The sequence below is a fragment of the Carcharodon carcharias genome, chromosome 2 (genome assembly GCF_017639515.1).
Source record: "Carcharodon carcharias isolate sCarCar2 chromosome 2, sCarCar2.pri, whole genome shotgun sequence".
In the NCBI taxonomy this organism is placed as follows: Eukaryota; Metazoa; Chordata; class Chondrichthyes; order Lamniformes; family Lamnidae; genus Carcharodon; species Carcharodon carcharias.
In genome coordinates, this window is record NC_054468.1 from 188,630,049 (window position 1) to 188,649,157 (window position 19,109).

The 19,109-nt window shown below is 43.3% G+C and overlaps 1 protein-coding gene across 1 annotated transcript in view; it reads right to left on the bottom strand.

Moving 5' to 3' along the window:
• The window catches only part of ush2a (Usher syndrome 2A (autosomal recessive, mild)), a 1,196,697-nt gene that overhangs the window by 975,452 nt on the left and 202,136 nt on the right, over positions 1-19,109 (bottom strand). The window contains exon 10 of the mRNA XM_041207243.1: positions 9,837-9,967. Coding sequence (XP_041063177.1) covers positions 9,837-9,967 — 131 coding nt within the window. The remainder of the gene's footprint in view (positions 1-9,836; positions 9,968-19,109) is intronic.

The following is a 19,109-nucleotide window of genomic DNA, read 5'->3' on the forward strand; positions in this document are numbered from 1 at the left end:
CCTGCCCCATATTTTCCCTCCATTCCTCTTCTCTCCCATGATACACGCCTGAAGCCCCTCATTGCCATTTACCTAGAAGCTGATGTTTGTTCAGCCAGTCTTTGCCATCAGCAGCCACTCTGCACCTTCTTCCTAATTCTTCTGGGTGGAAAGTGGACCAGCACCAGTCAAAACTGCCAGTAGCAGCTAGGAATTTACACACAGTTTTATATATGCTTTACAGTTACATGTGATTTATTATAATAATTGCTTTATAATTTCTGTGATTTATTATATACAAACACATGAAACATTTTCAGATTAATTAAGCTTTTGAACAATATGTTTATTGAAATTGTGATTTATTTTTGAGTTAGATGTTTCAATTTGGTTTGTTATCCTTTCCTTTTTTTAATTTTTGTGTTTTATGCCATGTCCATCCAATTCTTGGTACAGCTGCTTAGTTTCTGGCTTTACTCCAGTTTCTCTCCTTTTGACATCTTTGCACTTTCGCCTGTATAAAACATACATCTTAATACTCAAGGATGGTTCTTTTATTTTTTGAGTACAGAGGGCCAGAACGCAAAATATCATGGCATGTGTGCAGTTTTGATGTCCTTACCTAAGAAAGGATATACTTGCCATAGAGGGAGTGCAGCAAAGGTTCGCCAGACTGATTCCTGGGAAGGCTGGAGGAGAGATTGGGTCGACTAGGCCTGTATTCACTGGAGTTTAGAAGAATGAGAGGAAATCTCATTGAAATATTTAAAATTATGATAGGGATGGACAGACTGGATGTAGGAATGATATTTCCTCTGCTGGGGAGGTCTAGAACAAGGGGTCACAGTCTCAGGATACAAGGTTTATTTAGGACTGAGATGAGGAGGACCTTCTTCACTGAAAGGGTGGTGAATCTATGGAATTCCACACCACAGAAGGCTGTGAAGGCCAAGTCACTGAATATATTTAAGAAGGAAATAGATAGAGTTCTGGACTCTAAAGGCATCAAGAGGTATGGAGACAGCACAGGAGCATGGCGTTGAGATAGGGGATCAGCCATGATCGTATTGAATGGCAGAGCAGGCTTGAAGGGCCGAATGACCTATCCCTGCTCTAATTTTCTATGTTTCTATGCTGATGGTATACTAACCTTATTTGATTAAGCCCATTACCTCACATCACTGTATCTGTTAAGCCATCAGATTACAAACTTAACTATTAGCACAGTGGACAACACAAGGAAGATGACAAACATAAGACTACAACAGTGGCCACACTTTAAAAGTACTTTATTGACTGTAAAGCCCTTTGAGATGCCTGGTGGTTATAAAAAGTGCCATATAAATGCAAGTCTTTCTTTTATTACTGGGGTTTGAAGCAGCATTATGAATAGTAACAGGAAATGCGGGTATTCTTGCCTTGTAACCCTCCAGATTTGCACCAAGTGCGGTAGCAGGCAGGAGAAAGAACGTTTTACCCGTTGACTGCAATGGCAGCTTCTCACACCGCTATGTCCAAAAGCTTAACAAAGGAAAGATGACACCGTTTTGCATAAGATTTTTAGTAAAGGATTGATTAATTGGTTGTTATGTGAGTGGAGCTCAGTGTTACACTCTATTGTAATGGCACTATTCAAAAAAATGAAAGCATGGAAGCTTTTACAATCTCCTGGTCAATTTTTATTCCTCAATCAACAATACTCAAACAGGTGATCTGGTCATTTGTCTCATTTCTATTTATGGAGCTTTACTGAGTACAAACTGACTGCCACATTTTCCTACATAACAATAATGACTACACTTCAAAAAGTACTTGTAAAGTGCTTCGAGATATCCTGAGAAGGTGAAAGGTGATATACAAATGCAAATACATTCATTTGTTCATATGGCTGCTGGACATTTTTATTTTGAGATAAAGGTGGCTTAGAGATGTTTCAGCAATGTATTTAGATCCTAAAGAGAATTGTAGAATACAATGGAATAGTCAAATCTAGAAGAACAAAAGCATAGATGAGGGTTTCAGCAGCAGGTGAATTGCGACATGGCAGAGTCAGGTAATGTGCAGAATTGTTCCAGATTTGCACCAAGTGCGGTAGCGGGCGAGAGAAGGAACGTTTTACCCGTTGACCGCAATGGCAGCTTCTCACACCGCAATGTCCAAATCCCGCTTCATTAATATAAAAGCAAAATACTGCGGATGCTGGAAATCTGAAACAAAAACAAAAATAGATGGAAATACTCAGCAGGTCTGACAGCATCTGTGAAGAGGAAGACAGAGTTAACGTATCGAGTCCATATGACTCTTCATCAGAACTAAAGAAAAATAGAAATGAAGTGAAATATAAGCTGTTTGAGGGGGGTGGGACAGGTGGAGCTGGATAGAGGGCCAGTGATAGGTGGAGGCAAAGAAGAGATTGCCAAAGATGTCATAGACAAAGGGACAAAGGGGTGTTGACGGTGGTGATGTTAGCTAAAGGATGTGCTAATGGTGACATTAAGGGTAGAAAGCAGGACGAGCAAGTGACAGATAGCCCTAGTGGGGGTGGGGTAGGGGGAAGGGATCGAAATAGGCTAAAAGGTGGAGATAAAACAATGGATGGAAATAAACTTAAAAATAATAATGGAAATAGGTGGGAAAAAAAATATATATATAAAAAAATATAAATTATTAGAAAAAAGGGGATCGGAAAGGGGGTGGGGATGGAGAAGAGAGTTTGTGATCTGAAGTTGTTAAACTCAATGTTAAGTCCAGAAGGCTGTAAAGTGCCTAGTTGGAAGATGAGGTGCTCTTCCTCCAGTTTGCATTGAGCTTCACTGGAACATTGCAGCAGGCCAAGGATGAACATGTGGGCATGAGAGCAGGGTGGTGTGTTGAAATGGCAAGCGACAGGGAGGTCTGGGTCATGCTTACAGACAGAGCGGAGGTGTTCCGCAAAGCGGTCACCCAGTCTGCGTTTGGTCTCTCCAATGTAGAGGAGACCGCATTGGGAGCAGTGAATGCAGTAGACAACCCCCTTCCAATCCCCCTTTTTTCTAATAATTTATATTTTTTTTATGTATTTTTCTTTTCCCACCTATTTCTATTAGTATTTTTAAATTTATTTCCATCCATTGTTTTATCTCCACCTTTTAGCCTATTTCAATCCCTTCCCCCTATCCCACCCCCACTAGGGCCATCTGTCACTTGCTCATCCTGTTTTCTACCCTTATTGTCACCATTAGCACATCCTTTAGCTAACATCACCACCGTTAACACCCCTTTGTCCCTTTGTCCCTTTGACTATGACATCGTTAGCAATCTCTTCTTTGCCTCCACCTATCACTGGCCCTCTATCCAGCTCCACCTGTCCCACCCCCCTCAAACAGCTTATATTTCACCTCATTTCTATTTTTCTTTAGTTCTGATGAAGAGTCATATGGACTCGATACGTTAACTTTGTCTTCCTCTCCACAGATGCTGTCAGACCTGCTGAATATTTCCATCTATTTTTGTTTTTGTCCCACTTCATTAGTAATGCATTCCCAGGAAACACCATGGTGGGCGGGCTCTCATTCACTTGCCATGCCATCACCTCACCAATTCATCGTGCCAGGTTCCACATTTAAAGTGCAGCCGCACGCATGCCTCTCAGTGTTTCCAGCCCAGGACTGTTGCAAAGGAGACATGGCCTGAAAGGCAAGAAGACTGCAGCCCCCATTTTTATTCACACGTCTCTTGAGCACCTTTTGGGCACTGTGTAGGCCCGCCGCAATGTCCTCTATCCCCACTCTGGCCACAGGAGGTCCAACAACATTACCACTAGGCTTGGTAGGCAATGGCAGTGGTGATCAGTGCCAATGCTGCATAGAAGAGGTTGGACATCCAATGCAGAAGAGGATAAATGATCTCATTCGTGCACCCGGGATAAGGTAACCATCTCATCACTCTAAACTCACACACTCAAGTCCATCACACATTCTCTGGCATTTCACTAACTGCCAGCTCAAGGGACATCACCACTCCCTCTCTCACACACATCCTCACATCTCCATCTGGCCTCATCCCCTCTGGAGACTGCCTCATCAGCCCTCACCATCTTGAGGCCAGTTGCACAGATCAACTTGTGTCCCCACACACACCCTGGGATACCCCCTTCTCCAGCACAGCCCTCGCTTTGCAGCCTCTTCCCTTGCCTGAGGCCACATCCCCCCCAACCCATTCTTCAAGCAAGCCCTAGTCCTGCAGCCATTGAAAAGCCTCCTAAGCTTTATGGCTGGTCTGGTAGGTAGAGACCTACCCGTGAGACCCGCTAAAAGTGATGTGGTGCTGTCTGCGAAGCCTGGCACTGATGACTGTGAGTGCTGTCCGTAGCAAGATGGGCAAACAAACCTTGGAGTCCCGAGTGAAGTGCACATCGCTTAAGTATAGTCGTGAAACATGTCGGCATGACTACTCGGATGATTCAGCGAGGGGTAATGATTCCACTGAGCTGGGCTTAAAATGATACGCAGATGTATGACAATGAAGTTTCAGACGTCTGAAGGAGAGAAACACAGCCTGCTATTGATGGGCAGAGCCGATGCTTGCAAACTGGTTTCACGACATCGTGAAAATGATTTTTGGCTTTCTCGCTATATCGTTCACTCAAGCCGCCGAGCATGCCTTACGTCTGGGCGGGATGGGGTGGGGACAAGGGCAGCCCTGCCTTTGAATATAGCATATAAGCATTCAGGGTGTGAGGTAGGGTGGGCAAGTGAAGTGGTCACGTGTTAGGGACACTTGTACAAAGTGACCATTCCTCTGCAACTGAGACAGTTCAAGCGCAGCCACATTGATATGATTGGGGTCGGTCTCCTCATTTATTTGCCGACTCAAGCAACACAGAGACATCAAAGTGCCACCAAGCACTCCAGAGCTTCCCCTTACGCCCCTCCCCACTCCCATGAGGTTACAGATGCCACCATCGCGAGGGCACATAAATTTGAGCATTTTTCCAGGGACTAGAAGAGCCAGGATGCAAGAACGGCTGATTTGCCCAAACCTCGGGTTTCCCACAGGTGCAGGGTGCAACTGACTGCACTCATGTGGCGCTCAGAATTTCATCGCAACACATGAAGTACATCAACTGCAAAGGGTTCCATTCGCTGAATGTGCAGCTGGTATGCGACCACCAGAAACGCATCCTGCAGGTGTGTGCATGGTTTCCAGCGGGTATGCACAATGCTTACATCCTCAGTCAGTCACTGCACGGTGCACTGAATGCTGGGCATATGTACATGGGGAGTGCACCGGAGTCAGGGGTCACAGTCATGGTGTCAGCAGATAGCCCTTGTCGCCGCCATTTATTTTGTGTGGTGGCTCAAATGCAGCTGGCACAATGGACTGTTGTAGAATTAAGGCATCAAGACTGCTTCCAGGATACCAAACACTGAACTCCATGATTCTTTGCATATGGTCACATACCAGATGGGCACTGAGGGAGTGTAATCTCTTTATGTTATGAAATATGGTAGAGTTGATTCAGGGTGCCAACAAAACGATGTGGCACCTTGCACCATGGTGATACCTGCAATCCAGTAAAGCAAAATGTTCGCTCCGCGTGCTTCTCTGACAAGAGGAGATGAAATGTAGTTAGCTGTCAAAGAACAGAGCATCAGGGACCTTCCTCAGGCAACAGTGAATGCCAAACTGCAAGTAAGATGCGGAAATGTTGGCGAATAGTGAATAGGTGTTGGGGTTACTGGTATCGCACTCATGTGACTTCTTCATGGACAACTCAGCTGTCCATGACAGGCTGTCCAGATTGGCTGCTCACCTCCTCTTCTTTTTCTTTCTCTTCTTCCTCCTCTTCCTTCTTCCGTTCCTCAGATACTCGCCATATAGCTAATGACAAGAACTGTCCTATCATAATGGCGAGGTTGTACAGCATAAAGCAGACCATAACAAAATTTGGCAATCTCTCTGCTCAGTACTGCAGGACTCATCCAAAATGGCCAAGGCAATAGAAGAGTCATTTCCTCAAGCTCATGGTTTTCTGTAGCACATTTCATGTGGAAGATTGGTTTTCATTGTGTGAAAAACTGGACACGTTTCTGTGGGTTACACACTGAGTTCCCCAGCCATGTCATCAGCAGATATCACTTGTCACCTGGTAGCCACCCTTTGGTTTGCCATGGTGCCTCAAATGGAGGTGGCACAGTGTGGAATGCCACAGAATGAAGGCATCATGACAGCTGCCAAGGTAGCAGGTAGGCTCTGGCAATTGGGGTAGGTGCACCCTCCAACAGTTGGAGCTGGAGCTGAAGCCACTGGCACTGCCACCGGGTGCCCCTCCATAGGCCACGGAGTGGCCAGAAAGGAAGACCTCCAGCGAACTCGCTGGGAGGCTACCATGGTTTACCTGACACTCTCCCCATTTGATGGTGGCCCTTGCTGACACTGATAAATGCCAACGGGGTGGAAATTGCCCATTAATTAGCTACCTCATTGGTTTAATTGGCCACCTGCTGACTGGAGGTGGGAAGCTGTGCCACTAAGGTTCCCGCTGCTAGTAATATCCCGCGGCAGTGGTAGGAAATTGGGCTTCCCTCTCAACGCCTTCCACCGCCATTTTACAAGACCATCCACCATCCAGCCTGTCTCCAGAGCGCTGATAAAATCTAGCACATTGTTCCTCACTGAGTTTCAGATAGAAGAATAGCTCCATGCCTGCTGAGAATCCTTCTCCCACACATCCATACCTGTACATAGCTGATGATCTCTTTAAATAGCACAGTTGGGGATTTTCTTCCTGCTGTTGCGTAAATGGTGATGTGCAAAGATAAAAGATGATGTTGGTGTTGAACTCCAAAATCGCACAGCTGGCATCAAATCAGAATTTCTCCCAAGAGGTTAGGGGAACAGATTTTTATTTTTTAAAATTGGACACTGTGTTTAAGGGGTGCCTGAATTACTACACCTCTTTTGGACCCCACCAAAGTTGAAGTTTACCCCAATTTCTGGTCATTTATGCCTCCGTTGTTTGTATGAAATTGCTGTGCATAAATTGCTTGGCACATTTCCCTTCATTACAACATGGACTACAGTTCAAAAATTAATTACTTCAATAGCTATGAAACACTTTGGGATGTCTTGAGGTTGTGGAAGATGCCTACATAAAGGCAAACATTTTACAATATTTTGTTATTGGGATTTCAATCTGACTCTCCTTAATCAATTTCTAAGCTGTAGTGTGTCATGTGTCTTGTCATATTGCATCAAGATGTGCTTGCTGTATAAAGTTGAGGAAATGTGGAACCTCAATATTAATGATAGCAACATTTAATTTCATTGATGTATGAAATGTCTTCTTCTTCCTGTTCCAATTGGCATGATTCTAGAAAGGGATAATATTGTGAGAGATAGTACCTTCCAAACCCATGACCTCTACCTCCTGGAAGAGCTAGGGCAGCAGGTGCATGTTCCCCTCCAAGACACACACCATCCTGACTTAAAAATATATTACTCTTCCTTCACTGCCACTGAGTCAAAATCTTGGAATTTGCTCCCTAACAGCTTTGTGGGCACATGTACACAATGTGGACTGCAGCGGTTCAATAATGTTCCTCACCGCCACCTTTTTAAAGGAAAATAGGGATGAAAAATAAATGCTGGCTTTGCCAGTTATGCCCACATGCCATGAATGAATTTTAAAAAAGACATCAGAGCCACTTGTTCTGTCCACAACTGTGATCTTGAACTCGCTGCAGCTCACCACTTTAAATACCTGACCCATTCCCACCTTGATCTCCACACCTTTAGCTTTTGATTGTTACGATGCCCGTAGAGGCCAATAACTTATAAAAAGAGATTTGAATTCCCAGTGATCGACTTAAAGGAATTGGACAATAAAATATCAAGTTTTAAGATTTTTACTCTAAGAAACAAACTAAAATCAACATAGTCTAAACATTACTTAGTAGGCACAATATCCTAAACTACGGAAAAGATATCCCTCAGTAGTTTCTTGGTATAACCAAAAACCCCACTCCACGTTTATACATAATGCTGCACTCTCCACAGAATTATAGTGTTTACAGGAACCAGTTCACAATACCTCCCAGCTTCCAATGGACTCGCTTCTTCCAGCTTCACTGAGTCGTACGTCAAAAGTCATTTCCCTTAGTCTTCTGAAAATCCCTGAACCGGCTTTCAGCAGCAAGGCCAAGTTGCTGATTCCTTCACCTGGCCTCACCATTGTGAATCTTCCAGTGTCCTTATATTTCCATAGATTCTGTCTCTTTGGTCAGAGAAGGTACTTTCACCCATATTTCACCTGAGAGCTAATAGAGCACTGCTTTTTCCCTTACTGTCTACAATAGCATCTCTCTATCGTTCTCTCTCTCTGTCCAGGGTATTTTAATCAGACTGCCCCAGAGACTGAGTCTACCCATGGCAAAGCCAGCTTTTCTTCTTTAGTTTTCAGGTGTTGGACCTGGTATGTAGATTTCAGTACCACTTGATCTGGGGCCCCTGTCCCCATGGTAATCAGGCCATGCAGGCTTACTGCTAGTAGCAGGTCACAAGACCTTCCTTATTATTTCATTTTATCTTGAATTAAAGAGACAGTTCAAAAGGTAATCATCTGATAACATCTAGTGGTCACAGCACAATGATGTTCCAATGAACTCAATGGTGCCTACGAACAACAATTTATCTCTCTTTTGGGTGCTCTGCAGCTGTCTGGCTTTAACATTGAAATTAGCAGCTTCCGATTTGAACTACAGTCTCTATTTTCTTTACATCAGGGATCAGCTGATGTGGATTGGTTCTATTGGTGTCTACACTCAATGTGCCCCTGGTGCAGGCCAGGTCATCGATGTCAGTTTAAAGGTCTGGAGCACTGATCCCTGTTTCTGAAAGCAAACAAAATTTATACTGGGTTCTCTGAACTTTGATTTTTGCCCCTCGCTGATCCTCCAACTAAATCTAGGTGGAAGCAATAAGACCCACTTCCTTTGACAGCTCATCTGAATGGGTGCCCTGCCTCTGGTCCAAGGGAAAGCTGAAGTGGGAAACCCAGTAATGCACCCTCCTAACTCAGTAACATGGCTGGCCTCCATCTTGGCCTTCTGAACTCCAGTAAAGCTTTACATTGGGCAGAGTTGTTGGACCTGTCTGAAAGTGAAGTCCTAGAAAATTCAGGGCAATACAAAGGGATGAGAGATTACAAGTCTCAATCCCAATTTCATTTCCTCAATGCAAAGCAGAAGAAACCTTGTTACTTCAATGAAAGTCAACTGATTGTATAACTGAAGCTATAGCATCTATCCACTGTAAAAATACAGTAGTTTCATCAGTATTTATTGAAGTTACATATCAGTAGTTAGAAATTACCACCAAAAAAATTTTGATTATTATACAATTACAATTTAGCTAAATTTCATAAATTAAATAATCTAGAACAGCAGAATTGACCATTTTGTGCATCCAACTATCCAAAGTCACTCAGATGAATACAATTTATGCAATTTATGATTCCCCACAAATAACAAAGAAATATTATGAGCAAAATATTTGTAAAAAATAGAATTATGCAAAAGGTATGTTCAGCTTCCATATAACTTAAATGATTTAGGCAGTCACAAATATTTAATGATTATTAGCTATCATCACTTTGTTGACACAAAAATATTCTCAGTAAAAAACTAAACAGTGAAACAGAATCCATGATAATATAATTTGTCACAACAGTCTCGTCACTCTAGAGGTAATCCTGCAGAGAACAGTTATTTAAGCGATCTTGATTAAGCACAAAATTCTATTCCCTGCGTAACTCACTTGCACTGCCATTCAAATGAATTTTTCAAAGCATACTTGTTCTTATTAAAATTACCCACCTGATCACACAGGAGGCTCCCGTTTATGACTCCAGATTGTAAGCAATCACAAGGTTTGCACACATCAGTTGCTGAGAGGTTGACACCTACTTCTCGGTAAAAATAGTCTTTACACCATTCACAATTTCGTCCTACAAGAATTGATTGAACAATATTCACAAATTAATCAGGCCTTCAAAGTAGATTTAAGTCAAATATGCTCAAGTGCACAAGGTTTGCAAATACTCAACATTGTTAAAAAAATTTCAAACACAAAGTTTGCCTCAAAATATTATAAAGTATAATTCGAGACAGGGATAACAGCTCAATTTTCCCAAAGAATTTTCTTATATATAAAGGATCTCCCACAGTGGTTTGTAAATACTGAGGGGTAATTTGGGTTGTGCAGTCTGACAGAACCGGATGTGCAAGACGTCAACAAAGATGGAGCCCACAAAATGTATGCCTCATGGGGAGACCCAAATCCAGCCTGCATCTGGGACTCAGGCATTTAATATTGTTCAGGGAATGTAGCAAGCTGGATACAAAATTGGCTCAGTGGCAGGAAGCAAAGGGTAATTGTTGATAGATGTGACTGGAAGGCTGTTTCCAATGGGGTTCTGCAGAGCTCAGTACTCGGTCCCTTGCTTTTTGCGGCATACATTAATGATTTGGATGTAAATGCACGGGGAATGATCAAGATGTTTGCAGAAGACACAAAAATTGGCTGTGCAATTGATAGCGAGGAGGATTGCAGTAGACTGCAGGAAGATACCAATGGACTGGTCATGTGGGCTGAAAAGTGGCAAATGGAGTTCAACCCACAGAACATACAAACATATGAACAAGGAGCAGGAATAGGCCATTCGGCCCCTTGAACCAGCTCTGCCATTTAATAAGATCATGGCTAATCTGATAGTAACCTCAAGTCTGCATCCCGCCTACCCCCGATAACCTATCACTCCCTTGCTTACCAAGAAGCTATCCACCTCTGTCTTAAAAATACTCAAAGACTCTACTTCCACTGCCTTTTCAGGAAGAGAGGTCCAAAGGCACATGATCCTCGGAGGGAAAAAAATTTGTCTCATCTCCACTTGAAATAGACAACCCTTTATTTTTAAACAGTGATCCCTAATTCTAGATTCTCCCTCAAGAGGAAATATTCTCTCCACATCCACCCCTGTCAAGTCCCCTCAGTATCTTATATGTTTCAATCAAGTTGCCTCTTAGTCTTCTAAACTCTAGCCGATACAAGCCTGGGCTGTCTAACCTTTCCTCATAAAACAACCTGCCCATTCCGGATATTAGTCTGGTAAACCTTCTCTGAACTGTGAAGAGTGTGGGATGATGCATTTGGGAAAGTCAAACTAGGCAAAGGATTATACAAAAGATGGGAGGATCTTGAGAGGTGTATGTTAAGTGAGGGACTTTGAAGTGAATGTCCATACATTCCTGAAGGTATAGGTTGATAAGGTGGTTAAGAAGGCATAAGGAATCTTTTCACTTATTAGCTCAGGGAAGTTATGAGTAGGGAAGTTATGCCGGAACTATATACAACATTAGTTAGGCCACAACTTGAGTACTGTGTGAAGTTCTGGTCACCTCATTACAGAAATAATGTAATTGCATTAGAGAGGCTACATAAGAGATTTATGAGGATGTTGCCAGGGCTGGAAAATTGCAGCTAAGGAGAAAGATTGTATAGGCTTGGAACAGAGGAGGTTGAGGGAAGATTTAATTGAGATGTACAAAATTGTGAGGGGCCTGAATAGAGTGGATGGGAAGGGCCTATTTACTTTAGCAGAAAGGTCAGTGACTAGGGGGCATAGATTTAAAGTGATTGGTAGAAAGATTAGAGGGGAGATGAGGAAAAATCTTTTCATCCAGAGGGTTATGGGCATCAGGAACTCACTGCCTGAAAGGATAGGAGAGGCAGAAACCCTCAATTCATTTAAAAGGTGTCTGATATGCACCTCAAATGCTGTAACCTACAGGGCTATGGACTACATGCTGGAAAGTGGGATTAGCCTGGGTGGCTCAGGTTTTTGCCGTCATAGACATGATCACCTCTTTCTGTGCCGTAAACTTTCTATGATTCTATTCTATTCTAAAAACAAGCTGTTTTTACCTGTTGTGTTAGCACAGGCAACCTACCCATTTTAAACAGATGAAGGTTGAGTCATTTCCTTGCTACTAGCAGCAACCCAAAGTTATGCAGCAACCTAGTAAAGTCCAGGGAGAAGGTAGTGGCGCTGGTGGGGTGAGGGGGGAGGGGGGAGGGGTGTGTGTGTGTGTGTGTGTGTGTGTGTGTGTGTGCAGGTGTGTGGAGAATGGAGATAGCGAGGAGTTTGAGTTTTGTGGAGTCACTAGAATATTACTTTTCCTCTGATCCACAGGAATGATTTTGACTTTTTTTTAAGGTTATCTTTTCATAGCGTTCGCTGAAGTGGCTTGGCTCCCACTCTGCTTATTGCTAACTCAAAGAGGGCCTAAAAAAGGCATTCAACCCCTCATTTACATATGTAACTGGCCTATGGTCTGTTTTATGAGATTGCCAGATATGCTTGAAAAATAGCCGAACCCAATATTGGCCAGGTAGATGTCTTTCAGGCATCCTCTGAATGCAGGACATTGGTCCACCAAAATAGGTCCATGTTCCATCCATTTACACCCATAAAGCAGCTACAACAAGGTTCAATTTCTCACCTTTGAGAGTGTGTTTAGTGTAACTGGACATGGGTAATGTAAGTTAATTTACAAAAGGAATTTTTTTTCACAAAACTATAAGCTTCAGTGTACAACACAAGAAGTTGAGCCAGGAGCAGGGTAAAGGCGGATGTGGATTGAGTAGTGGATGATATAAATTGTGTCTGAGGCTGGTTGAGGCCTAGTCATTTCCACGTCAATATTTGTAAAAGAAGTGCAAGTAATCTTATTTAATCTCCTTGCCATTTTATTCTTAAGATTTTATGATCATTCAAATCACACATGAGTCGCAGAAAGTTAGCATGCAGGTACAGCAAGCAACTAGGTAGGCAAATAGTATGTTAGCCTTTATTATAAAGGGATTGAAGTATAAGAAAAATGAAGTCTTATTGTAATTATATAAGACTTGGTGAGAACACACATAGAATACTGTGTATTGTTTTGGTTTCTTAGCTAAAGAAGGACTTAATTAAAGAGAGTGCTGCAAAGATTCACCAGACTACTCCTGGAATGAGATGACTGGCCTATGAAGAAAGATTGAGTAGACTAGACCCACATTCCTCAGAATTTAGAAGAATGAGAGGTGATCTAATTGAAACATAAAATTCTCTAAAGGTAGACGCCTGAGTCGCAGCAGGGGTCACAGTCTCAGATTAAGGGGTTGGCCATTTAGGACTGAAATGAAAAGGATATATTTCAAAATGTTTTGAGTCTTTGGAATTCTCTACCCCAGAGAGCTGTGGATGCTCAGTCATTCAAATCACAGATAATAGATTTTTGGGTACAAAGGGAATTGAGAAATGTGGGGATAGTCCAGGAAGGTAGAGTTTAGGTCAAAGATCTGCCAGGTCTTATTGAATAGTGGATCAGGATTGATAGGCTGAATGGCCTACACCTGCTCCTATTTTTTGATCCTTGTTATGTTTTTATAACATTGAGAGCAACCATTACCAAAAGCTTTCACTTCAGAATAAGCAACATTATTAAGTGAACATCGTCACCTTCAATGAAAAAGCAAAATATTGTGGGTGCTGGAAATTGGAAATGAAAACAGAAAATGTTGGAAATATTCGTCAGGTCTGACCATATCTGTGAAGAGAAAAACAGAATTAACATTTCAGGTCAATAAACTTTCAATCTTTCAAAAGCCATCGACCTGAAATGTTAACACTGTTTCTCTCTCCACATATGCTGCCAAACCTGCTGAGTGTTTCCTTTGTTTAATGCCTTCAACTTTTCCACCAAGTCAATGAGCATCCTGTCTTGGGGTGTCATGGATCACAATCTTGGAATTTTCTGTCTATCGCTATCATGGGATGGCACAAAGACTGCTACATTTTAAAGAGGAAGCTCAATGGTACTTAATCAGGCAAATATGGGCCATAAATGAATGTGGATTTTCCAGCATTGCCACCATTGCATTAACAAATGAGCAAAAAAAAAGTGACTTCAATTCAAATTATTTTTTCGCTCAATGAGATTAGGTAGATTTTTTTCTTGCAGAGCATGACTGGGGAGAAAACTGAACTTGGCAAAAGGCTTTGCATAACATTATAGTTTTGTAGGGTGGATGAGTTTACTATTAATTATAGAGTTGATCTGCAGATACTTCTTGGGTGGAAACTTTAAGATTATCTACAATGTACTCAGCAGCAACTACATGTGTGCTTTCAATTCCAACTCCATCTCTACACTGACTGCTGAGGTAGCCCACGTTACTATCCTATTGGTTACTACAGGTCATGTGATCTTGCCTAACAAGTATTATTCTTAATGGTACTTTATACACTAAAAAATATATAATTACTATATTCCCCCACCTTTAACTCAGCTATATATATTATATTTACAAGTACATATTTTTCAAGACACATAACTGGGTAAGGAATTCACAAGTTCAATCTTTCAGGTGGTTTCCTGGTACATATAGAACGCGCAGTTCCACAATTTCAGATTCTTTGTCAGGAACCTCCTTTTCCAGAGTTGCATGAACATCAGGTACTTCGGTGGACACTTGCAGTTCTGTATCCCCATCTCTTACAGGAACATCAGACATGTCAGTCCTGCGTTAAGTATTCTCAACAGGAAACAAAGACCCAGTCATGATCACTGAGATAAAAACAAAAAACTGCGGATGTTGGAAATCCAAAACAAAAACAGAATTACCTGGAAAAACACAGCAGGTCTGGCAGCATCGGCGGAGAAGAACAAAGTTGACGTTTCGAGTCCTCATGACCCTTCAACAGAACTAAGTAAAAATAGGAGAGGGATGAAATATAAGCTGGTTTAAGGTGGTGGTGGGGGGGGGAGAAGTGGGGGAGGGGTGATTGTAGGGACAAGCAAGCAGTGATAGGAGCAGATAATCAATAGATATCACAGACAAAAGAACAAAGAGGTGTTGAAGGTGGTGATATTATCTAAAAGAATGTGCGAATTAAGAATGGATGGCAAGACATGCAAGGTACAGCTCTTGTGGGGGGTGGGGTGAAATAAGACTAAAAGAGCATAAAATGTATAGATTTAAAAATAATGGAAATAGGTGGGAAAAGAAAAATCTTTTTAATTTTTGGAAAAATCAAAAGGGAGGGGGAACAAACGGAAAGGGGGTGGGGATGGAGGACGGAGTTCAAGATCTAAAGTTGTTGAATTCAATATTCAGTCCAGAAGGCTATAAAGTGCCTAGTCGGAAGATGAGGTGTTGTTCCTCCAGTTTGCGTTGAACTTCAATGGAACAATGCAGCAAGCCAAGGACAGACATGTGGGCAAGAGAGCAGGGTGGAGTATTAAAATGGCAAGCAACAGGGAGGTCTGGGTCACTCTTGAGGACAGACCGCAGGTGTTCTGCAAAGTGGTCGCCCAGTCTGCGTTTGGTCTCTCCAATGTAGAGGAGACCGCATTGGGAGCAACAAATGCAGTAGACTAAGTTGGGGGAAATGCAAGTGAAATACTGCTTCACTTGAAAGGAGTGTTTGGGCCCTTGGACGGTGAGGAGAGAGGAAGTGAAGGGGCAGGTGTTACATCTTTTGCGTATGCATGGGGAGGTGCCATAGGTGGGGGTTGAGGAGTAGGGGGTGTGGAGGAGTGGACCAGGGTGTCCTGGAGGGAACGATCCCTACAAAATGCCGCCGGGGGGGTGAAGGGAAGATGTGTTTGGTGGTGGCATCATGCTGGAGTTGGCAGAAATGGCGGAGGATGATCCATTGAATGCGGAGGCTGGTGGGGTGATAAGTGAGGACAAGGGGGACCCTATCATGGCTCTGGGAGGGAGGAGAAGGTGTGAAGGTGGATGCGCGGGAGATGGGCCGGACACGGTTGAGGGCCCTGTCAACGACCATGAGTGGAAAACCTCGGTTAAGGAAGAATGAGGACATGTCAGAGGAACTGTTTTTGAAGGTAGCATCATCAGAACAGATGCGACGTAGGCGAAGGAACTGAGAGAATGGGATGGAGTCCTTAAAGGAAGCAGAGTGCGAGGAGCTGTAGTCGAGGTATCTGTGGGAGTCGGTAGGCTTGTAATGGATATTGGTGGACAGTCTATCACCAGAAATTGAGACAGAGAGGTCAAGGAAGGGAAGGGAGGTGTCAGAGATGGACCATGTGAAAATGATGGAGGGATGGAGATTGGAAGCAAAATTAATAAATTTTTCCAGGTCCCGACGAGAGCATGAAGCAGCACCGACGTAATCATCGATGTACCGGAGAAAAAGTTGTGGGAGGGGGCCGGAGTAGGACTGGAACAAGGAATGTTCCACATACCCCATAAAGAGACAGGCATAGCTGGGGCCCATGTGAGTACCCATAGCCACACCTTTTATTTGGGGGAAGTGAGAGGAGTTGAAGGAGAAATTGTTCAGTGTGAGAACAAGTTCAGCCAGACGGAGGAGAGTAGTGGTGGATGGGGATTGTTCGGGCCTCTGTTCGAGGAAAAAGCTGAGAGCCCTCAGTCCATCCTGGTGGGGGATGGAGGTGTAGAGGGATTGGATGTCCATGGTGAAGAGGAGGCAGTTGGGGCCAGGGAACTGGAAATTGTTGATGTGACGTAAGGTGTCAGAGGAATCACGGATGTAGGTGGGAAGGGACTGGACAAGGGGAGAGAGAAGGGAGCCAAGATAACGAGAAATGAGTTTTGTGGGGCAGGACCAGGCTGACACGATCGGTCTGCTGGGACAGTCCTGTTTGTGGATTTTGGGTAGGTGGTAGAAGCAGGCCATCCGAGGTTGGGCGACTATCAGGTTGGAAGCTGTGAGAGGAAGATCTCCAGAGGCGCACTGATCTCTACCTCGCAGAGGCTGAGCGTCAACTCGCAGACACTTCCTCCTTCCTCTCCCTGGACCATGACCCCTCCACTGAACATCAAGCCATTGTTTCCAGGACTGTCACTGACCTCATCTCTTCTTTTCCCAGCTATTTCCATTATTTTTAAATCTATACCTTTAATGCCCTTTTAGTCTTATTTCACCCCACCTCCCACTAGAGCTGTACCTTGCGTGTCCTGCCATCCATTCTTAATTAGCACATTCTTTTAGATAATATCACCACCTTCAACACCCCTTTGTTCTTTTGTCTGTGACATCTTTTGATTATCTGCTCCTATCACTGCTTGCTTGTCCCTACAACCATACCCCCCCCAACTTCTCTCCCCCCACCGTCCCCACCTTAAACCAGCTTATATTTCACCCCTCTCCTATTTTTACTTAGTTCTGTTGAAGGGTCATGAGGACTCGAAACGTCAACTTTGTTCTATTCCGCTGATGCTGCCAGACCTGCTGCGTTTTTCCAGGTAATTCTGTTTTTGTTTCAGTCATGATCACTTGTGGAATCAATTCTTGATGATTTGTCTCTCTCTCTCTTCTTTAAATGGTCCATGTGTTTCCAGATCATCTGGCCTTCCACCTCCACGTGATAAGATAGAGGTCCGATCACCGCACTTATTTCACATGGAAACCACTTTGGTCCTTCCCCGAAGTTCTTCATGTATACTGGCTCTCCCATGGTAAATTTCCTCTAATGACTATGCCAGTTATGTCCAGTTTTCTGGCTTCTCTAATTCTTTTCTACCTTCCCCTCTAAATTCAGCATTTAAGCTTAATCACATCCTGAGGCAGAGTTTTAACAATAACTCTGCAGGTGTGACACCTGTTGTTTATGAGGGGTAGCCCTGTAAAGAAAAAGAAAGCATGCTAGCTTGGTTGCCAAGGAATCGCTAGATAGCTTTCTCATGCCTGCCTTGAATGTTTGAACTGCCCTATCGGCCAGTCCGTTTGAGGAAGGCTATTACAGTGTAGTTTTCACACATGATACCATTGGGGCTGATAAACCGTCGAAACGCAGCACTCATAAATGCCGTGCCTTTATTGGAAACAACTACTTCTGGTAGGCAAAATTCTGGCGTAGTTTCTCAATCGTACTGGCCGATGTTGATGACTTCACCTTATATATGCCCAGCCATTTTGAATCGGCATCAACAATGAGCAGAAACATTTTTGCCAAGAAAGGTCCAACATAGTCAATGTGTAACCACTCCCAGGGTCTACCTGGCCACTCCCATGGGTGTAACAGAGCTGTCACTGGCAACTTATGCAGTTGCTGACATTGCACACAGTGCTTTACTAAACTCTCTATTTCGCCATCCATCCCAGGCCACCATAGATAGCTGCATGCTATGGTCTTCATTCGGGAAATTCCTGGATGGGCACTGGGAAATGGTTCAATTAAAAATGGTTCCCTTCCTTTTGGAAGAACTATCACTTGTGTTCCCCACAATAAGATGCCATCCTGTCTGGTTATTTCATGTCTTCTGTTGAAGTACAGTTTCATTTTGTCAGATACGGGCTCCTGTGACCAACCATGTAGCACTTGTTCTCATATCTGAGATAGGATTGGGTCCCGACTTGTCCAGTCTCTGATCTGTCGAGTATATACCGGAGAAGAAATTTAACAGTAAAACAAGTTCCTGTGGAACTGGGACGTGCTCATCATTTTCTTGTAAAGGCAAACAACTAGGGACATCGGTATTTGCAATTTGATTGCCCTATGTACGAAAGTGTATTCGTATGCTGCCAGAATTAAAGCCCATTGTTGTGTTCTTGCTGAGGCTATGGGTGGTATAGCCTTGTCCTCACTAAACAATCCTAGCAATGGTTTGTGGTCTGAAACTATTGTAAAATGATGGCTGTGTACATACTGGTGAAATTTTTTGACACCAAAGATGATGGACAGGCCTCCTTTTTCTATCTGTGAATATCCATTTTCTGATGTGGTGAGCTTTCTTGATACGTAACTTATTGGTCGTTCCATACCATCGTCCATCCGATAAGAGAGCACCACTTCGTAGGGAGATGCATCACATGTCAGCACTAATTCTTTCCTCGGGTCATAATGCATTAACAGATTGGACGACAGCAACAATTGTTTCACCTTTATGAAAGCACCTCCCAAGACCAACATTGGTTCTTTTTGAGTAGACAATGCAGGGGGGCCAGCACTGTAGATAAATTGGGTAAGAACTGCCAATAATAGTTGATCATTCCTAGGAATGATTTGACCTCTGAAGCGTTCTTTGGCGCAGGTGCCTCTTTTATGGCTCTC